The sequence below is a fragment of the Apteryx rowi genome, unplaced genomic scaffold (assembly GCF_003343035.1).
Source record: "Apteryx rowi isolate R43461 unplaced genomic scaffold, aptRow1 scaffold_695, whole genome shotgun sequence".
In the NCBI taxonomy this organism is placed as follows: Eukaryota; Metazoa; Chordata; class Aves; order Apterygiformes; family Apterygidae; genus Apteryx; species Apteryx rowi.
The window spans coordinates 326,011-349,651 of record NW_020450977.1 but is presented as its reverse complement, the minus strand read 5'-3'; the positions used below and the strand labels follow the sequence as shown (position 1 = coordinate 349,651).

At 37.7% G+C, this 23,641-nt stretch overlaps 1 protein-coding gene across 10 annotated transcripts in view; it reads right to left on the bottom strand.

The window, feature by feature from the left end:
• The window catches only part of NUBPL (nucleotide binding protein like), a 119,926-nt gene that overhangs the window by 73,103 nt on the left and 23,182 nt on the right, over positions 1 to 23,641 (bottom strand). For 9 of the 10 annotated variants that reach the window (XM_026086481.1, XM_026086478.1, XM_026086482.1 and 6 more), the window contains 2 exons: positions 15,253 to 15,292; positions 15,073 to 15,163 (listed from right to left, as the gene is read on the bottom strand). In XM_026086481.1, the coding sequence (XP_025942266.1) occupies positions 15,073 to 15,163; positions 15,253 to 15,292 (131 nt within the window). Of the gene's footprint in view, positions 1 to 15,072; positions 15,164 to 15,252; positions 15,293 to 20,649; positions 20,939 to 23,641 lie in introns of all 10 variants that reach the window. The other variant, XM_026086480.1, reaches the window with a different exon arrangement.

Genomic DNA, 23,641 nt, shown 5'->3' with positions numbered 1-23,641 from the left:
ATAAACAGTGCAGTATAAAAACAGGAATAGAATCAATTAGATGTAGACCACTGAGCTAAGGCCAAAGACAGTAGATCTCTACACAGCACTTGTTTTTCATCAAGTGAGATATTATCACATCTCAGAGCAAGTGGTCTTGAGGCGAAACATTCATTTTCAATAATAAAAAAAAAAAAAACTTTTTAAGTAACCTGTTTTTCACAAATATGGACAGAACTACATCCTTCAAACTTCCCATGCTTAAAATTCACAAACATATCCTCCACAGTCACTGATTTCAAATTAGCCTACCTTTGCTAACCAAACTAGCATTGTAGGGTCTGCTTGAATTACCCTGGAACACAACAATCAAGACATCCAAAGAGAAACAAGAAGTCACAACCAGGCTGTAAAAAATAAAGAATCTTTCAGTTCCAGAGGAAGATTCAAGGGGATGAGACAGCGTGAAAAAAGAGTGCAAGTGAGAGCACGTGCAAGAGCAAGCAGAGCAAGATTACTGACTTGCTGGGATTCTTGACCATGACCTGATCTGTGGACTGTGGTGGTTGATACATGTTTTCTGTTAAATCAGCTGGCTTTGGGTCAGAAAGGAGCAAAACTAACTACATACAGGTTGTCCTTACAAAAAGTGGAAATGAGCAAGAAAGACACAAAGAGTAAAAAAATTTTTAAGAATTAAATTAAATTTTAAAGATCAGACACATTTTCCAATTGCACACACAGCATTCCTACAATTTAAAGTAGTACTGAATGTCTTATTGCTAGTTTAGCAAAAGCATTTACTGTGAATTACAGAACAGATAATTGGTGAAAGTATCACATATAGATTGCCAAAATAATTGCTGTGCTTGCAGAACCATGTATTTGCATTCATTGGTGCCCTTAGTTATGAATCTGCAATAATAAATTAAAAATGTTACTTGCATTCTAAACTTAACTAATATTGTTTGCTGAAGGTGCTAACAGTATGAATCTGAGGGACATTCAGTGGTTACTGCCAAGCAAGGGGCAGTCTCCACATTTTCATTTGCTTCCTAGGTCTTTATCCAGTTCCAATTTTTATTTCAGGACTTTTATACAGAAAAGCTGTTCACGTYTAACAGAAAAACTACTTAAAATGGGCACCAATTTTAACTGCGTAATAGAAGACATGCATTCCAAAGGCACCATTCTGCTGGCATAACATATTCTTCCTTTAAAAGATACTGTTGCTGGAGCAAAACACTGTCAAAGGAGAACCATCTACTACAGCTTGATAAATAGTACAGAAAAGTGGGGGATTTGTCTTTGACAGGAAAAAAAAAGGCATTAATCTCTGGTAACTTTAGCGCAATTACTTTACATTTATGTCAATCATTTGGTATGTGAGAAATAATCACTTTCTCCAAAGAATATTGGTACAAAAAGTGCTGCTATTCTTGGTATCTGCAGTTGTTTTCTGGGGCAAAAGAGAGCCGAGAGGACGGGGTGGGTGAGACTCAGCTTGTTAATTTCCAATGGTCAGAGAGCAAGTTCATTCATTAAAAAACAAAACAATCTATGCAATCAGTTTAATTTACAGAAAAAAAAACAACTATATAGGTAGTTTTATTCATAGACTGCTACCCCAGTATTCTCTAAACCTGTCACCAAAAAAATTGACTGCATAATTCTAAAGAACCTATCAATGGCTTGGTTATTTTTCCACTTTTGATTTGACCAAAAATATGAAAAAGAAAAGCTGAAAGATGGAAAATACCATGTCTAAGAAATCAGCTTTGGTGATCTCCACTCTTATATTCAGAAGAAACTCTAAAAATACTCCTAAAGATCTTGGCTACTCAGGAATGAATTGCAGCTCCAGCTGAAAGAACTGCAGCAGTAGATAGACTAATTCCTTCCTCTTTCACATCCACAAACATCATGTTATTGGCTTGTGTCTTCAGCATTAGGTGTCAGAATGCTATTTATTTGACTCTTCACAACAAAGTCCTAGCTGTCAAACCAGCTTGCCAGTATTCAAAAATAAGTTGGCAGTCACTAGTAATTTTTTATTGCTGTCCTCAAGCAAAGTGGTGCTTGCTAGTAAAATTATCGCTAACCTCATAATTTCATCCTTAATATGAACTGCTGCATTAGAAAAGCAAACTTGTAAAAGGCATGTTAAATTCTGATTTTGATTCATTTTTGGTAGTTATGATAATATTCTCTGAAGTTCAAAATTTCTTTACCTTTACTATTGCTTACCCAATAGCCAATACAACCCAGCAGTATTCAGGGGCCAAGAGAGGTAAAAAGTCTATCTGCTCTCTATCCATAATTATTTCAACTTACTTTTTCAGCATAGCTTTGCTTATCTATTCAAGATATATAGGCTATATTTCTAACACAAGCATAACATACTGGACCTAAAGCTTTGAGGAAGATGCACCCAAAAACTTCATCCATCCAAGCCACAAATCAAATGGAAAGTAGATATCTATTATCCAGAGTAAATCCACCTGGACAGCCAAGACATAAGCACATACATTTTCACCACAAAATACACAAATAACGTTCTTTTGCCACAAATGCCAAAAGTTCCATTAAGCACCAAGTTTCAACCAGAAGTCCATTTGAGATTTACTAACAAGACACTCCCTTGTGAGAAAAGAGCATGTCTTACAGGTCAGGCATTCACCTGGGCCACCATACAGCAGAGAATGCAAGAGTCATAGAAGCAAGTATGACTCTATAAACTCAGTAGCTGAAGTATTCACCTAGAAGGCTGAAATTTGGGATTAGCTCTGGATTTCCTGGATAGCACTCGCCATGCTTCTCCTTCATGCTTCCAGTTCTGGCCTGAAGAATCTTGCATCCATGACTGCAGAGCAACTGGGAGAGTAGGAGGTTTCCAGACTACTCTGTGTTTTCAGGGTATTCTCCCAGGAACTGGGAGATATAGGCTTAAATGCTAAACTGAGAAAGTAAGTGAACTCACAGCTCCCATGTCCTGGCTGAATGGTCTCCTTCCCAGGCTATTATTCTAAACAAAGAATAAGTCCATCAAGTTAAACTAAGAGAACAGTCTTGGCACCTAACACAAGAAATTCAGTTTTGGCTCTAAATCTCAGCTCCACAGAGCTGTCTAATCAAGGCTGCAGTTAGTTGCTGAAATCCAGGATAAGAGACAGAAAATGAGACACAACCCATTGGCTTTTCCTAATAGCACTCCTGCTTAACATCTTCAGTATTGTTATTTTCCAGCCTATGAACTTACCAATTCTGACTTATGCCATTAATTCCCACTTATACTAATACACCAATCTCTGAACTTCAGCAATCTAAGACCATGCTGTACCTGTAAAAGCCATGGCAAAGAGCCTGAAGGTACCTCCAGATGGGGAAGGCAGTTAATAGAAGATAGTTAAGAAATAATAGAATAATTAAGAATAATAATAGTAACAGTTAATAATAATAGTTAATAAGTAAAAAATATATAAAAATATAAACAAAATGTATAAAAAATAAAAATATTTTATATATATATATATAAACAATAGTTTATAATAATAATAATAATAATAATAATAGTTAATAGGAGATAGTTAAGAACTAACTTAGATAATACCACTGGGAATGAGGAGTGATTTATTCCCACCATTCCAGGTATGCAGTGGCTCTAACCTACGCTTCAGTTTGATTTTCAAATTTCAGTCTGGAAGGCAGAGCACCAACCTTTTAGGCACTGCATGTTCAACACAGCAATACCTACATCCCTTTTTGGATCTGACCTATAGCAGCTAGAAAGAAAGAATGGACACCCTTATTAGTGGAAAAGAATAGAAAGAGTAGAACAGTGACATTATGTGCCTGCAATACACCTAATTTTGAATTTCTTTGTGTAAATAATGGAAGCTTCATTTAGGGAAGAAAAACAGTGCCTTCTTCTTTCTCTTTCTCTATTACCAGAATTCCTGTTTGGTAAACACTTAAAAACATGCTTACATCTCCACCTTTTTTCTCAAAGAATGAAGCTGAGTGGCATTTAGGCACAAAGTTCTGAACTTTGCTGAAGAGAAACAGGTAATTTAAATCCTTAAACCTCAGAACATTTTCCTTTAAAGCTCAAGGGGAGGGAGCACAGGACTAGCCCTAAGGCAGCCATTTTGAAAAACCATGAGCTATCTATTTCTTCCTGCCTAGTGAATAAACTTGGAAAAACAGTTGCATGTTTTGCATTTGTTTTATTTTATGCAAAAAAGGCCAGACAAATGCATACCTGTGTAACCTGTGCTAGAGATTGGACTACTGGAAGGAGAGCAAAGGAAACACTCTCACAGTTCGTTCCCACAGCAGTAGCTGCACAATCATAACCATGACAGCTGAGGAAACGGGCCAAGAAATGTTTGCTGTAAATATATTCTCACTCAGTTGTTGGCTGTTCTTTTAATCCTCAAAAAGACACTTAAAATACATTTACTGCAAATCCTTCCAGTTCAGTAGTATGTTATTGGCTAATGTTTTTGTTTTCTGCCCTTCCCAGCACTTCTTATGATTGTCAATTCCTTTCAGAGCCGATAATCCCTTTTCATATCAGCTGCTAACGCAAGCCAACAAAGCAACAGGGATCTGTATAGATCCTACTACAGTCATTAAAATAAGAAAGGCAATAAAACAGGTTTTGTGGCTCAACTGGAAACAAAAAGAAAGAATCAAGCTTACATTCATTCAACCATACCTGCCTCAAAACATACAGGAACACTTGAGTCAAAGGGATATACTGCACTTGGGTGAAAGTAGGAATACTCCAGCTCTATAAGGAACTTGGGGGGGGGGGGGCACGCAGAAAGACAGAAGATTTCTGCCATCCCCCACATTTCAGGCTGCAGTACATCTCTGAATCTCTGTTTACCTTCTAATCTCCAGGAAGTATAATCACCATTAGGACTGGTTTAGGCAGTTCTCTCTAGACAGGACCTTTCAAGGTGATTATTAGCATCTGAGTAAATTAGCAATGATAACACAAAGAATTCGCATAAGAGGCTTTTCTAAACATCACCACCACAAACGAAAGCTCAGTAAAAATCAGCATCAAGGTTTCCACTGGTTTCAGGGGGCTTTGGATGAAACGAGTTTGCTGATCCTTTAGTCTCAGCAAAATAAATATAACAAAAATCAGTACAGACACTTTTTGAAATAAATTCCTTTAAAGGATGAGTGGGTCGTCATCTGTTTATCTTGCCCCTGAAGCAGGTTCCTTAAGTTCAGTGATAAAATGAGGCACTCCAATTGACCTTCCCTGCTTTTACATAAAGACTTATTAAAGATTCAAGGAAAAAATCTCACAAGTATTCAAAGCTATTGTCCGCCAGCTGTAGATGCAGGCCAACTCAGTGCAGTCTTATCAGCTTATCAAAGCAGATCTTACAACTGTAAAGCTTAGGCACTACTATCATTGGGTGTTGTACCCCTTTTCAAGGTATCTCATTGGCAGATCTTGACCTTTCTAAATAAAACATATACATGGATATCAATGATCCTATGTGCAGTGATGAAATGTCTGAATTTTTTCATTTTTATACTTTGGATTATGAAAATAAAAATAGAAAAGCATCTTAGCTCCCTAAAGATCCAAGTGCTCTGAAGAACAGTGATGGCTCAGTACTGGGTTTTTTTTAATGTGCAAAATAACACACTTTTGCCTGGACTGACAATTTCTATATCCTGTTCAGGCTAAGATAACACAAAACAGAAAAACAAAACACAAGATATATTTTTAAAATTGCTGAAATTCTGGAAATTGTTAGCTGTAATGACACTTAGTAAGACTAATATATTTTAGAATTATGCACTGCGAAGTACAAACACATTTTTGTAGTTTAAACACAGCTTTGTTTAGCTCTGTGAAATGTAAGCTGTAAATATCCTGCCTCAATATCTCAATTACTTGCAGACTGGGTAAAATAAATACATGAACACTGTGAAACACAAGTCAATTTTGAAATTAGCAAAATTTCTCAAGTGGAATATGTTGCAGAAATGCAAATTATTATAAGAAATAGGAAAATACAATAACCCACATTTAGCATATACATTTTGGGTAAATCTACTCTGCTGATAGGTGAAAAAAAAGAGAAAAAAAGACAGTAGTGTTCAGACTCTTAAATGTATACTAAAAAGGCAAAAATACGGTAATGGTTTGAAAAAAATACTAATTGCTATTCATCTTTCTGGCCATCTTTGTTACAATTTCCCATTACAGTAGCTCACCCTTTGCCTGTYCCATAAAACTAATGCCATAATGCAAATTAAATGCCTTCAAGGAATCTCATGATGGAGTACCCTTCCTCAACCAAAAAGTGTTTAAAATCCACACTCCAAGAAAATATCTTTTTGCATTTTGCTTTACTGCAGTGCTTTTTCTTCACATGCTCTTTACATTTGCAATAAGAATAATTTTCATCATTGACTCACTCATACTATTCTGGGGATCCTTTCAATTCATTCAAAATATAACTGCAAAAATTCAGAGCTATCAAGTTGTTATTGTCATCTTCCTCCTTATCCAATACATGCCATTCACTGCTGAATCCTAGTTCACTGCTCCCTCTCTCCACCAATGCACTCTCTCACTAATTTTATACTGATGAGACAGTTTTCCCCCTACACTACTGATAATTCTCTCAGAAAGGCTCAATGACATTTACTACCTAAGTGATGAAATATAGCAAAACTGGAACTTTATGCTGGAGAAAAAAAAAAAAAAAAAAATCAACCTAGGGTTCTCCATGCATTGTAGAAAAGAGCTGAGTGCCTTAGATTGGATTTCACAGCAGTCCACATCCTGGGCAGTAAATTACCTAAGTTAATCAGTTGAAAAGTTTCCGAAAGTCTCAGGCACAACCTTCTTTATGACATTGCTGCCCAATTCTAAGATGCCTGATAGCACATACCAAGACTGGAATCCCATATCTTTCTTTACCAAAAGAGAGATTAAGGCCAGAGAGAGAGAGAGAGAGAGAGAGAGAGTGTGTGTGTGTGTGTGTGTGTGTGTGGTAGAACCATTTTCTCCTTTCTGAACCGTAGGCTTTAAGGAGATTTAAACACGATTCCCATGCTACGTACTGCTACTCAAATAGGTAGTGGAATGCCTATTTTAGAATTAATCACAGAATCATAGAACAATTTAGGTTAGAAGGGAACTTGGGAGGTCAGCTGGTCCATCTTCCTGCTCAAAACATGACCAACTTAGAGCACACTACTCAGTGTCATTCAGCCAAGTTCTGCGCATCTTTAAAAAGAGATTCTGCCATCTCTCTTTTCTGAGGTTTGATTGCTTTCACTGTAAAACAAAATTTTTCTTAGTATATGGTACAACTTGTGTCCATTGCCTCTTGTGCTATCATTGTGAACATCCAAGAAGAGTCTACCTCCGTCTTCTCCATACACTCCCATTAGGTAGTCGAAGATAGCAGCCAAGATTTCCCCACACACACCATAGCCTTCTCTTAAGAAGAAACAAACCCAGTTCTCTCAGCATCTCTTTGCATACTAYGTGCTTCAGCACCTTGACGGCCCTTCAGAGGAGAAGATATATGTAAGGTGACATGTACCATTATAAGTTAAGCAATTGTGCATAGAACTGCAAAAGAGATTTAGGATTTGAATTGGTATCTGTTGTGGTGAATGCCCGTGGTATATTTACACTGATCTTAAGCATTCGAACTTCCCCTCAGGTGTATGTTCTTTAGCTAACAAATTTGGTATCATCAACACACACAAACACTTTGGGAACCTGGAACACAAAACGTATTGTGCTCAAAAGAATAAACTAACATGAAATAAAGTATAAAAATAAGAAGCTTGGATTTACTTGGAAGTTGTAAATACTAGTTTCTGTGTTTCAATGTACCACTCAGAATAACAACTCACTTCAACGTTAAACCCTGAAGAAAACTTCCCAAGTCTTAGAATTATACAGCAAAAGACAGTACATAGACAGAAATAGGGCAAAGGACAACTGTTATAAAATGGTGAGACAGTACTAGTCAGTTGGGCAGACAGGCATATAATACCTAACTGCCTTACATAGAATGTTCTTTTAATGTATTGCTTCCAAATCTTATACACACAACTCCTGTTATTTTGGTACTGTTTCTCCTAGTTTCTCGATTGTTCTGTTTGTGAAAAATATATTTTTATATACAGGCAAACAAGACAGTATGAAACTGAAAATACATGTGTTAAAGATACAGTATTTATGAGATTTTATACAGTGTGTTATAAACACATAATAAATGAGATCAGCTTGATACATACAGAAAACATACAGTTTACTGCAGAACATATGCAGTTAAACTGCAAATGGCATTGTACAGTAGGTCAGTATTTTACCAAGTGTAAATAGATTTTCTCTCATCACCTTATCCATTTTTCTTGTCTTTTCAAGTGCAGAATTAACACAAACTTAAAAACAAACCACATTTAAAGAAAAATTGTCCCTGAATCCACACATGCAATCTCTCAGACTTAAAAGGTAGAAAAGAGAATAGAAAAGAGACTAGAAATATATACATATACACTTCTCAAAAGGTAGCATCTGTACATAATAATTTCCTGATTAATGTCAAATAAAAATCATTTTAAATGCCTATTACTCAAGGTGACCATTTCAGACAACGATCAAAAAACCCAAAACAGTATAGCCTCCATAGTTCTAGTTTTCTGAAAATAAAAAGAACAATACAGTTTCAAAGTTTACCTAATCCTCAAATCCTCATCAAACAAGTTTTTTGCTGTTCCCTTCACTCTATCAATGCCTTTATGGCAGGTTTTCCATAGAGGCTCTTAAAACATCGCAGACTCCACAACCCACAGTCTGGTTAGTATTTCAAAGGCAAATTATCCATCTGTTTGTGTCTTCCCTACTTCCAATGACATATGATACTCTACAACTACCATGTATGGTAATTAAGCATCAGATATTAATGCTACAAAAAATATGTTTGTACATATATGTATATACATACACACGCACACACAACCATATAAACACTACCACCATTACCTCTGGCAAGTGCTGGCTTAGAAATAGCTCTTCTCTTAGTAGAAGAGAACTTCAAATGGAAAGTAACATAAAAAACACCATCTCTAGTCAAACATTCAAAATTATGTACAACTATAATAATTACACAAACTCACCAAGTTAAAAGTTTTTAAAGGACAGGAAAGGATCTTCAGACAACAGCCCTGTTAAGCTCTGGGCTGATCCAGTAAAATCATTTTGGTTGGTTTTCTGCTGAACTGTTGTTGAAAAACATCAACAAATCTACTGGGGATACAGTCTGTTTATGCCTTAAACTGCAAGGTCCTATTTCCTTTTGTTCACATGAAACTGCTCTGCATTGGAAGGGGTTTTTCTGTTTGAGTCATTTGCTTTCTGCTAACCTCCCCATATTCATTCCTTGCTAATAATATCCCTCCCAGTGAAACTTTGTTTTATTTTTATTTTCTTTCAACACATACCTTTTATAAAACACAGACACTAAGGCAGTGCTTAAAAAAGCAGCGAGAAAGAAAGAGATAGAAGAAATGAGATTAGATAATAACCAAAGTATATTAATGACTCATTAGAACTGAGCCACTCCAGGAGCAGTTTCTTTCTTTGGGAAAATGTGTTCATCCTTCTCAGATATCTGTAAGGAGCCATTTCAGCTCACAGTACAGTTAGCAGTGGTGAGGCCTTTCTTTATACTATACCAAGGATGCTACCAATGCACAAGATGTTCTTACTGCTGCAGAAGAGCATGACAGCAAAAACAACAGTCCTGCCATGTAAGATCTGACTAGTCTGCAAAGACATAGGTTTAATTGTCACATCAGGGCAAGAAATCCTTAAAGGATGTTAATCATCTACAAATCCCTGCCCTGGGAGAGAAAAAAGCTTCTTGAGGCTAGTGAACAGTCCCTCTGTAACATTTAGACTTAGTGAAATCTATTAAGTCAGGTTGCCCAGGCCCATGTTTTCTTCTAATAATAAAACCACTTTATCTAATGATGTGACAAAGATACAAGGAGAACACTAAATGCTGAAATATGTGCTTGTATTTATACCTGTAATCCATTTTTTATTTATTTTTAATAGAAAAGCTGACTCATCAGCTGCATATTGAACTTTTTTTCTTTCTTTGGCTTTCAACTTGATAACTCATTTAGAGCAAGATAGAGAGTTCAAGATCTGAGTAACCATCTTTTGCTCTCCTCTGTAGTAAAAGCTTTACTGATGACTGCCTAAACAAGAAACTCCCTCCACTTGTATTGCTGCTATGACTATAGCAGTTATAAAAATGGTGGCCAGCTGCAGTATCACTTCCTCTCCATCAGTCTTTTGGCAAAACAATTGTCAGAATATAGCCCAGGATGTCCAGCAGCCAATCTTGCTGCTCATGGACCAGGTCAGGACTGCACCTGCACCTCTGTCGTTGCTCCTTTTCCCCTGAACTGTCAGGATGTCTTCTGACAAAAATAGGAATACATTAGAAAACTTATCATACAGGCTATATCGGGCAGAGGTAAGGACCCATGTAAAATCATTGTTGTAAAAGCAGTTTAACCCAAAGAACAACAAGCTTTGCTTGCCATTTTTGCCTTTTTATAGCTGATCTTAAGGTTTCCAAGGCTCTTTGTGCTGAACAGCTGTCTACCTGATTCTTATTTCAACAGACCTTCTCAGAAACATTACCATTCAAGTACAGACTTCAGGTGACTCTTGAGAAGGGGGGGGAAAAAAATCAGGATCTTTGCTATACTTAGCCTGAAGATTGACCAGAACTCACTGCCATGACAAATACACCAAGACAATGCATTTCAAGGTAACTTGTTTAATCTGAACCAAGTACTAGAGAACTGAGTCAGGTCACACACAGTGAAGGAACTGAGTGCTGAATGGGACTATAAAACAGTAGGCAGCCTCCAAAGTGCAAGTTAAGTGGGAAATGAACAGAAAAATTCTAGTGCCACAGATGACCCTGAAGAGCTATCAAAATGTAAGCTTCTTTACCTGGGCTTTAACAATATCTTCATAATAAATAACATTTAAGAACCACCTTTTAAAAAACTCAAGTAAACCAAAAAATACTCTCCTCTGTCTCTCACACACAGGCAAGCAAGATTGTGATAACAGAGGTGAAAGAATTTTTATTTGAAGATAATTGGTGCAGGAAGATGGGRAGAGTTAATACCTGGCTAAGAAAAAAGATCATCCTGCAGTGTAAATAGGCCTACAGTACACCTAATTGTATTAACCAAAAAGTCACTTCTCAGCCACAACAACTAAACTCAGATCATATGGCCTATGACAACTGGCCACTGYAATTTCAACTCATGTAAACTAGAGATATATTTAACTGAACGAGTTATCAAGTTTTATGAACATCATATGTTCCAATACACTGTAATCCACGGTTGCTATGGGTGAAAAATGATTTCCTTATATTTTTCTTGTTCCTTCAATGACTTTTTTCTCCCCCTTTCCCTCCTTTCTATTGAGCTATGTCTTTATTACAAGTTAGAACATTACATTACAGAATCAGTATGCTATAAATTTTATTTGATTTATACACTAATTTGATATGCATATGTCAATGTATATGTAATATACGTAATACAGTATTACTGTATAAACTGTTAACTCCCTTTTGTATTATGAGGCCCATTTCCTTCTAAGTCTAACTCCGTTCCAGGAAAAACATACCATGTTGTTTCAGAGAACTATCTTTGCTCAGGAGATATGGATCACCAAAGCAGCACCAAGCACTAATGTGGGCCTTCAGTATTACTGCCTGTTACCTACTAGTCTGACATCACAACACACTAGAACAAATGTAGCTTCTCAAATGAGACATGCAGCAAAAAAGGAGCCTGGATTTAAAAGGTGATGTTTATCTGAAAAGTGATGCATATCCTGGCCATAAACAAATAGAACTGCAAGGAGACAAAGCAGCATGAGCGACTCCTGACTATGCTGAAAAGCCATTCATCCACCCAAGAGGCAAGACCAGAGGATAGAGATACATGTATCACAACAAATGAGGTTTGCAAAGTCTTTTGATTGCTTGAGTAGGAAATCCTACATGCAAAGGTATGTAATGAAGCACATATATGTATATATGCAACAAATTTATTTTCCAAAATAAGAATCTCGGAGACTTAATAAGTTGCAAGAGTAAGAGAAACATTTAAATACTCACTGAAGTCCAGCTCCATTGAGTTAATGAGTTAACAAATCTCCATTAATGAGTTTGGAAACTAGGCCCATCAGTGCTTTATTGGAGTATCTGAAGCAAGATAAACTGCAGAACAGCTTCATTTGTACAAAAAACAAAAAACGAAAAAATAAGCTGGTGAAATACAACTAAGGTCCAAAGGTATTCATAGACCAAATACATAGTCCTGACGCTCAAAACAAACAAACAAACAAAAAAAACCCCCTAACAATAAACACCATTATACAACAGTATGAATGTTTTTAATGTGAAAGCCTGGGAACCTATATCCGACACAATAAATTACATAAAATGTTTTTTATCTGGCTGACAAAATTTTATCAGCTTGTCTGAATGCAAAAAAACTCCTTACACTCAAGTTACATTATACCATAAACCTAGATTAGGTGGCTAGTTTAGACAGTTTATATGTAGCTATAGAAAGAAAAGGAGCTACTTGCTAAGAACATGTTTTAAAACAACTGCTAGGAAGTTAAACACAAACAGAAGTATTTTACTTTTGCAAGCAACTTTATCCTGTTGAACAAAATGTAATGGCTAAGACCAACCAGCAACAGATTAAGAGAAAACATGGATCAATTTCAGAGCCCCCAAAAGATCACAAAACCATTTCCAATATATAATGGAATGGTACAATCTTTAAAAACATTATCACACGCTGTGGTCCTCTCTTATTTAGGTGTCCCAGGTTACAACTCTATTAGTTCTAGAGTTAATCCACTCTTGAGACTGACTAGTAATTACGCCAGAAGTGAGAYTGAAGTCTTTAAAACCAAAATAGTATGTGTCAATCTGAATAATTTATTAGTCATTTTCTAAAAACCACTTATACATTAGAACCTGTTGGTGCTTCCTGTGACCTGTGAGTTTCTTTCTTCCTAGGAGAAGACGCAAACAGCTTTTTCCACCCCAGGTTTAAGATCAGCCTGGTCAACATATAGAAGCAAAATGCTTTCAGGGAGAAGAAATTTAGCTGTTAAATCTTCCTCTTCCAGAAGTTAAATTCCATTGTCAGGGAAACCACTAATGTCCCCAGCATTAAGGGACTCTGCCTCACCCCTACAGCATGAGCTGCCAGAGTGTAACTGCTTCGCTGGTTGCCAGGGAACAACCAACTCATTATACGGCATTATCTGCACCCCAGACAAGGAAACTGGCACATGCCTCCCATCTGGGGATACCACCGATTGAAGGAAGAGCACCAGAGTGCCTGCCAAAAGTCTTTAGTCTCCCAGGATCTGGTATGTGAATATAGCAGGTGCTAACTTTAGCTCTACTTTTGAAGTTTTAAGTTCTGTAGTCTTTGCAATACTGATCAATACCATGCAGCACATGATGAGGCTGGAACAGCCTTCCACAGTTACTGGCATGAATGCCCCTTATTTTTAAATGCCAAGTCTAGACAAAGATGCTCTTCCTTAAAATTTGTTGGACGTGACTTTTCTGAGTAGGGCAGCATTTGCCACTATTCTAAAGTCTGTGCTAGAAACAGAGGAGAACTGAGTAGAACTAGGATGGAAACAGGCTGGGGTGGGGGGCCTTCCTGGCCTTCCTTTCAGTCATTAAGGGAGCATAGGATTTGGAGGCATTTACAGAAGACATATAGAAACCTAGTGATCTCCATCAAATCCCTGGAAGAGATGCCAGCCATGAACAATTTGGGCCACTTCAAAGTCTAAACATGCCACCTTAATGCATTTCTTTCAGCTGTTTGTCTCATTAGCACTTCACAGATCTACCCATAATAAGAGGAAAATAAATTCCATCAAGAAATAAAAAAGCCACCCTGCTTCCACATGCCAGGAAATTTATTAACTAACAATCTATCTGCACTACGCAGAGACAGTATCTAATATTTTTCATGTAGCTGTCATATGTCAAACACCATCAAAGCATTCTTAGTCCTGGTGAGTAAACAAGCACATAAGGCAATATGGCTCTAGATATGCATAGCTACATTGAAACGCTTAAGTGATTTCAAAATACCACAATTTTTTACAATTACAATAAAAAAGCCATAAAAAGAATGAGAAGAAATGCAGACTGGGGTGTTTCACTCATCAAATGCATAGAACAACTAGAACAGTTCTGAGGGGCCTACTGAAGTGTAAAAAGTATCAACTTTCCCTCTCACCTCAAGTTAAGATTAAATTCTCTCATCCTCAGAATGGTTATAAGGCAACAGAAGTTAAGTGGAAGTCATATTTGTAAGTCATAATAAATACTTACAATGCACAGAAAATGAAGTGAAAAGAATAACCCAGAATGTTTTAATTTGCCTTACAATCATCAGTTCCAATGGCCAAGGAAATCATGCTCCGAGGCCAGGAAACCTGCAGGTCAAAGGAACTGCTGCTGAATATGGACCACTGAAAACATTGTATCAGTACCAAACCATTAATCTTATAAATTCATTTGAGATAGCCTCCAGGGATTTTTTTTAATGCATATCCTTCGTAGTTTGCCTAAATCATGAAACTTCCATAACCAAGCAAGACTGCAAATAGCACTTATGTCCATGATTCCTATCAAGCTTCCACAGGGAGCTTTGTGCCATTTGGTTCTCCAGTGAAAACCTTTCTATTAAGTGACTGACAACATCAAGAAAATAAATCCTTAGTGCACAGACATGTTCAGAAGCCTATCAACAATACAAGCCCATGCATAAGACCAAAACACAAAAATGTTCCCCACCACTCTATGAAACAGTATTATGAACATTCATATATCACCCAGTGCATTTTTTAATAACTGTTCAGTCTGAAATACAATTGTGAATGTAAGTGATTTGTCTATTGTGCAAACAACATTTCAAGTAACTCCTTACCTGTCTCAGCAATTTCTCAACAGCAGACATTACCATGAGCCCCCTCCATACAACTGGAGCAGTCTCTTCTATCAAAAAACCCATAGACATACTGAAACAGTAAAGCAAAAACTTAGCTTTCCAACATGATATCAAGTACATCTCTAAAGAAGTTAGATTTATATTAAAAGATATGCTCACCATGCGATGCCGTAGTTCTTAAGAGGCCTCATTAGATTTTCTAAAACGGAAGCAAACAAGGTTTTTGTTTTAATGAAAGAATAAGCTTAGACAAAATTTAAGAGCAGTCTTGCCCCTCTGCCAAAACGTATATCTATTCTGTCTGAGATCCTAGTCCCATTTTTTCTTAAATTGCAACATTTTCTGGTACTACTCAACTCTTGCCAGCATAACAGTGTATTTGCCCATAACTCAATGTCACTTTGGGCTGCCAAAACCCAGACTTCAGCTGTTTATATGAAATCCTCATGCAGCGAGGCATAAATCCCCTATTGGTAGCCTTGTACTGCTGCAATATTTTCATAAATGCTGAGTCATTTACACCAGAACAAAGTCACAAATTTTCACAATGCTATGTCATTTTTTTTTAAACTATGCTATTCGGTAATCTCAAGAATCAGAAGTTCATTTTCTTTAAAACACCAGTGTTTTGGGGAATGCTTCTCTATTAAGTCTGCTTTGGAACCCCACAGGAGAGAGACCAAATAAAGTCACCACTAAGCAACATGCTGTCAGCAACTCTGGGTTAGAAGCCTTTGATTTCTTTAGACTGCAGGAAGTCTGCAGGACTTCCAAAATTTCCATAGGAACAAAAGCAGCTTTTTTTGACATTGCAAAGGTAATTTTCTTGTCATGCTCCATACTGCTACACTTCCCAGTGTCAGGAAAAAAGGGGGGAAATTCTGTAATTGTTCTGCTGGGGGGGGGGGGGGGCCAGCAAACAGGGAGTAAACAAAAAAACCATGAGTGCTTTCACTGAAAAACAGCCCGAACCCCTTTCTCTTGGCAGCCTCCATGATCTAAGTCCACACCTTATCTCAGAATGGCTCACACACAAAAAGAGAACAAAAGGAGTCTTCTTGAATGTAACTGGTTGGTTCACTGTAAGACCAGGCACCGGCAGAACACAGAACAGATACTTTAAGCAATAAACAAAAAATAAATCACAATACATATTTTAACAAAAACCTTTGGTGCATATAAAGTACATACACACACACACACAATAAAAGTAATGTGAATATAACAGTACATTAAAAGCTGAACTCCAAATTCATACAAAATAACACTGGAGCACTCAAATTAAAACAGCTCAAAAATACAGATGAAAGTTTTCAAGTAATCAATAAATAAGCATTCAAGCCATGTAATTTTGCAGAAATATGTCTGAAAATAAACTGGATGCAGATTTTCTGCTCAATGTTTTGGTTTACAACTCAAAAAGGACAAATAGAAAACCAAACAAATCACTTGCATGTTTTATTGTGTTCAGGAAAGAGTATGAAACTGTTGCTGGAAAAGCGATGGGTTTGGACTGAGTCACTGAACTAGTCAAAGACATCTCTTCTCCACTTGTGCAGCTCTTTTCAGCTTTTACTCACTGCTTGGTTTTGGTGGCATTATTTCACAAAAAAAAATTAATCTGTTATCTGATCACATTTCTAGGAAGCAGTCTTACGTGTTTCCCCTGCATTAAGATGCTTTTGTAATGAAGAGGCTGATGACATTTGAACTTCAGCAGCCTAGAGCCATCTCTAGAAGCTGCTTTGGCATCCTTCTAAGCAACATATGCATCAGCACAACTTACAGTGTTGGCAGTCTTAAGAAAAAATGACTGCACATTTACTTGTGAGAGGGTTTAAAAATATATATACCTGCAATGGCACACCTCATTGCAACATTAAGGATTGCTTCACCTTTACCATGAAATAGGAACAATTATAAGGAAAAACAACAGACAGAAAAAAGTGGAGGCCAATGCTGACTGCTCAGCATCTGAGGACCAGGAAGTGGAGGAAAAGAAGAACGGAAAAGATGCAGAAAGTCTGAGAAAGTTCACCAAAATATAATGCAACTTCTCAGTTCAATTCAGGTCATCTAAAGTGTGGCAATCAAGTATCCAGAGACTGACATCTGAATATCCACTACCTGCATGGACAGTTTCTTCTGTGTAGAACCCAGGTAGATGTACTAATCTCACAGAAGAGACATACCTTCATAGATCTCCCCCTCATTCACCCCAGTGGGTAAGAGGAGAGTTGCTATAAATACCTGAATACTGACCTAGAGAGTAACCAAATGGGCATAGACTCTGCTGTTAAAATGTGTGCTTTGTTTATTTCTCAGCAGCACAGATTCACTTTATGAAAATCGGATTTTATTTTCTTTCTTTTACAACAAGGAGCATAAACTGCCAGAGCAGCAAGATTTAATCAAATTTACACAAGGGTACAAGAACAATTCACAACCTGTTGTGTATTCTGGCTGCAATGTTTCGTACATTTTCAAAGTAATACAAAATACTGCAAAGCACCCCACTGTTTGCCTACTGTTAAAGGGCATTCTTAAGACTATCTCAAACCTGAAGTGCTCAAGTGGGGTCTGGTAATCACCCTTGCATCATCAAAAGCAACAGGCATTCACCCTGGACCTTGTGAAGATTTTCTAAAACATAACATGTAAAGAAGATTTAGCTTTAAGAGATCTCAGTAACATCTCTATTTTCTGTTAACGCTTCCCTTGCTGTTGTTCAGATGCCTAACATACAGATTCAGAACCCCCTCTCAAAACACACAATAAAATCAGATCTCTTAAAATCAAAACAGACACAGTAATACTATACCACGGGTGCTAACAGATCACTCCAGAAAAACAACCCTGCTTTCAACTTTTCAGTAAGCTTGATGGCCCTATTTATAAGGTGCTGTGTTTTCCCTGAAGGAACAAAATTAAGATCAATAGAACACCAATGAAATATCAATACAACGCCTTTTCCAGCAGGATAGAAGCAGGGTACTGGAAAAGTCAGCCAAATGCAAGTTCATTATAGCAGCACAGCAGACTGCTGATTAAAAATGTTTCAGGACTAGTCTGAAGACTCAATGGTTACTCAGGTAAAGAAGAATGACAAAGTAATTAGGAGATATATTCCGCATTTCATAATATATGTGGGGGTTGTGGGGTTCCTCCCCCCGCCCAAAGTTAAGACTTACAGTTTATCCTGAGGTCATTGTCCAAGTTACTCTCTTCTTTCCTTTTAAAAAGCCTTGTATAGCCAATGGTGATCATAGATTAGTGCTGCACCAAAAGTATTTACTGAGCTACAAACTACATAGGAGGGGACATTTCAACTCTTGGCTTATTCTTCAGAAGAGGTGATTGAGGCATTTGAGCAAGCAAAGGCTTAGACTGAGTCTTCTCTAATCAGGTAGGTAGAGACCATCATTCCAGAAGATTATGATGTTATGCTACACCTCTATTAAAGGGAATCATACTGTTTAAGAATAGCAAGTGTAGCTTATAATGATTAGTTAAATGTGTATGTAACTGATCATACAACACCCTAGCAAATCCATTTTGAATAGACTTGAACTCACTGATTGAGTGAACACTGATGCAGAGGAACTGCTCAGTTTTCAAGCCTCCAAGCTACAAATATTTAAACATTTCAGAGGCAAAAAAATCTAAATATGGGATGAGAATCTGCAAAAAGTTTTTCCTCCTTGATAAAGATTTTTCTTACACTAGGGTATTTTCAGAACTTGCAGCTATCTTGGAAGGTCTCAGCCTTCCTAGAAGGATATCTCGTTTTTTTACTCAAGGTTTGTCTGCAAAACTTTTGATAAAGCAAGTTGCCTGTCTGTCCATCCAGCTGCCAAAATTAAGTCATGTCTCTTCTTAAACTGATCAGGAAAACTATAACAGATGGCACAACAGATCAAGAACTTTGCTCAGCCTGAGTTAACCAGCTTCCAAAAGCTTAACATAGGCAGTGTAATCCTACAGAATCTTTAGATTCTTATAGCACATTCATCACTTCATTGATTTTTTTTTTTTTTATTCATCTTTGAGCCTGTATTTTAGTTTTGCTATCACTCTTCCGCCCTTCCAGGTTCACCAGAAAAAGGGTTTTCCAAGAGTGACAGAAACCTATTTCTGCAAAGGTATACTCCCAAACACATATAACAGGCAAAGTCCTTCATGCAAGTAGCTGAAAAAAGATCTGTACAGCACTCCCTCCTTCAGAGGATGTGAGGAAAGCATTAAACTAGTAGTGCCAGAGAAGTAAAGTTCTATCTTATTCCACTACTTTGGTACAAGGAAAAAAAAAAAAAAAAAAAGTCTCTTCTGCAATCTTTCTGCCTGTGATTGTCCTTCAAGTTATTAAAAAAAAAAAAGGGGGGGGGGGAGAAATACAAATTTAGTAAGTCTCAAAGTCCTGTGTAGTCTTCTGGAGTTTATCTTACCCAAGTAAGGTATGCAGGGAGGCAGAGCAGGCTGAAGGGCATCACTCAGGATGTTGTAACCTATATTCCTTGGCTACAGAGCACGCATTAATCAGAAGAAACTTCTAGAGAAGAGTTAAAACTTGTCTGCTAAAAATGAGCTTAGAAGAAGAGTGGAGTCTGCACTTACACTGGTCTGAAATGTGGCAGGAAAACAGCCAAACTGGTGACTTCAAACAGAGCAGAAAAGCATGAGCGACCTTTCCTTCCTCCCCCCATTTGTAGAGCACTATAAGGTCATTTAGCTAAACTTCATAATGCTGCTCCAGTCAACAAACGCTGCATGAAATGCAACCTTCCTAGCCCAACAAACAAGAAATTTCATACGGCCAAAAGCCACACAATTTGCATCATTCATTTAGAGTGTCTTGTGGAGGTAGTTCTCAGTGATATACATAAGTAAGAGGAGAGTGGTTCTCTATAGATCCCCTGGTCCACTGAAGGTAAGTGTGGGGCTAGAAATGGCATACAAAAGGTAAGATAGCAATATCGGCAATTTAAAAAGCTTTATAAAACCTGAAGGTTAGGAGTTTAATGTAATATAGTTTGGTGGACACCAAACATACACCAGCATACGTATGCTTTTAAAGACTACTGTTGACACTGCTTGAACATGGGAGTCTAGGAAAATTACAGCAGTGAAATCACCTTTTCAACACAGAATTATCAAAGATTCACTTCAAGAGTATAGTTGTGTTCCTGTTACTGCCTCAACTCCCAGCACAAAATTGAACACATTTTTTCTCAAGGCTGGCTGTACATATAAGTGGAGCTCGAGCAGAAAGATAGTGCTTTCAAGTCACCTTTAAGATGTGACATCAGTATTCAAATCTATCAAAAGGAAGAATAATAGTATGTTTCTGCAGTTAAAAAAATCCAAATGACCTTTGTACAAAAATTTCCAAACGTTTCCCAAGAAATTACAAAGCAAAAGAAAGTGCCAGCACAGATCCACTGCAACATAAGGGCAATGTTTTGAGTGCATCTACTTCCTGTTTCTTAATTCTAATACTTATACAGACCCCATTTCTTTAACAGTCAGTATATACAAGCACCCAAAATGAATGTTTACCTTACAGTATGATACTGAGGTAAGGGAAGTGTTATCTCATTCTGTAGATGAGGGAATCACGACACAAAGACAGTGTAGCTTGCTCCAGGTCATTCAAGAATCCCGTGGATTAGGAGGCCTGTGCTGAGTTACTCCAAGGGCTGATGCTCTAACAGAGCCGTGACTCCACTTGTAACATCTCCAGTGTTAGAAAGCATGCCTAAGCACAACTGGCAAATATCTAGGAGATCTAAACACTTCAGGTGCATTGCTGAAGTTGTGTATTTCTCCTTGAAATTCCCAAATATATCTGAAAGAATTACAAAACAACAACAAAAAAACCCTAAGCAGAAACCATATACACAGAAAAGGCTGCAGAAAGTTGCACTACATACTGCTTGTAACATGTAAGTCTCTGAATAGCATTTTAACATGTCACATCTAAACATTAAAAGTGGCCATAGATTTCAAATAATACTTCTGAACAGCTCATAATTGTAAGTATTGCTCTGTCTTCCACATTATTTTATTTAAATAAAAACCACATAGTAGCTTCTCTGCAAACATTTACCAAAATTTTAACAGGCTGCTACTTCTTCATAGTTTATACAAAAGCTAAAGGTTCTGCTGCTCTTTGTACAGCTCATCATCAGCCGAGGTTTTCATGACAAATTAATTTTCCACCTCCTCACATCTCAGTGATGTCTCACTGCTGAAGCACTGAAGACGTATGGCACAACAAAACACATAGTCACCATGCCAGTCAGGAATGACACAGTGCAGAATATTCTGTGGATTCCAGTACATTAAACAAGATTATCTGAGACAAACTCAGTTAATGTGCCATACGTATAGACAAGCTGAAACAGATTTCCAGTCTGGTCACTTGTAAAATCTCATAAATTTTTGTATCAACTGGTTTTAAGTTGTGTACAGTTTCATGCTGCAGTGACTGCAGAAGATTCTCTCATAATCTCAATTAGGATTCCAATTTATACAGCACCTTCTGTTAACCACAGTAAACAGTAATTCTTATATGGTTGTTACTTTGAAGAAGTATAAGGAACTTATTTGCTGTCTATTTTACTCATAAAAGCCACCATTCCATAGCAGAACAATTCAGGTTCCAGTCAAAGATACAAAGGTTTCAGACTATACAGGGCTGAACACGAAGATTTCCAACAACCAAAATGAAAAACAAGAAGAAAAAAAAAAGAGCTATGTGACTTCAGCAGGTATACAGAAAATAAAGATCCTAAATTGTGGAAAAAGAAAACATAGGATGGGAAGGGAAAAGAAGTAACATAATAGAGGGTGGACTTCACTTGCCTAAACACAAATGTCTCATGCCACTCTGGACACACTAGGGAGCAAGATCTGTACAGGGCTAGCAGATCTGACAAGAGGACATATGGAAGAACCATACTTTCTGAAGAAGCAGCTAGAGGCCAGTCATCATACCTCCAGGGTGTTTAAAACAGTACTAGTTTCCTATGCAAAGGCAACTAAATTCCACACACAATGACACAGAAGGAAAGAAAAGAAACAGTAGATGAGCAGAATAGGGGAAAGAAAAAGAATAAAAGCAAATAGCATAGAGGACTGCAGCAGGTCTCCAGGGCATGCCAGAATGAAACACAGACACCAACTTATGTCAGAGGGTGAGGGATGCTGTCACTAAAACATTAATCAGAGAGTTACAAATTTTAAAAATTCAGTCATCATTCTAACTGCTTATGCCAAAAGGCCAGAATATTCTATGGCAAGTGACAGACTAATTGAGACTTCAAGTTTGATTTCACACTGTGCTATAAATTTATTTACAGGATTGCCCCAAAGGTACAGTAATTTGTATTGTAAACTCAAAGAGCTCCACACAAGGAAGGCTGAGTTTCCATTACACCCTGTATTAACAGTGTTAATCTAACCATGAAGCCATCACAAATACCTACACCAAAGCAAACTACCAATAAGAATCAAACATTACTCAATTCTCACAATACAATTCACTTTAAGAAATGACTGCATTTAAAAAAAAAAAAAAAAAAAAGCCAGCTTTTTCCAACAGATTTGCTTCTCACACCTAGTCAGCCACACAATACCTTTACTAGAGTAAGTTTGCACCATTTTTTCCTCCTGATAGCCTGCAGAGGCAACATAGCTCTGTAAGAAAGATTCTTCATTAACAGAATTGTTTTGCAGATATGATATCATCAGTCCTACCTAATAGCAAAAGAACTAATTGCCCAGTGAGGCTGGGGGCTGATCATCTGGAAAGCAGCTTTGCACGAAAGGACCTGGGAGTCCTGATGGACAAGTTGAACATGGGCCAGCAATGTGCCCACAGGGAAAGCAGCCAATAATATACTGGGCTGCATAAGGAAGCATCACCAGTAGGTCAAGGGAGGTGATCCTTCCCCTCTCCTCAGCACTGGTGAGACACATCTGGAGTGCTAGGTCCAGTTCTAGGCTCCCCAATACAGGAGAGACGTGGACATACTGGAGCAAGTCCAGCAAAGCGCCACTAAAATGATTAAGGGACTGGAGCATCCTGTCATATGAGGAGAGGCTGAGAGAGCTGGGACAGTTTAGCCTGGAGAAGAAAAGGCTCAGGGCGGATCCTATCAATGTGTGTAAGTATTCAATGCATGGGGCGTAAAGAAGAAAGAGCCAGACTCTTCTTAGTGGTGCCTAGACACATGACAAGAGGCAATAGGCACAAACTGGAACGCAGGAAATTCCATCTGAACCTAAGAGAGGGAGAAAAAAAACAAACCCAAAACTGAAAAACACRCGCTTTATTTACTGTGAGCATAGTTGAACACTGAAAGGGGTTGCCCAGATAGGCTGCGCAGTCTCCATCCTTGGAGATACTCAAAACCCGACTGGACACAGTCCTGGGCAACCTGCTCTAGGTGATCGTGCTTGAGCAGGGGGCTTGGACCAGATGATCTCCAGAGGTCATTCCCAACCCCAACCATTCTGTGATTCTGTGGGACCAAGACAAAACTAC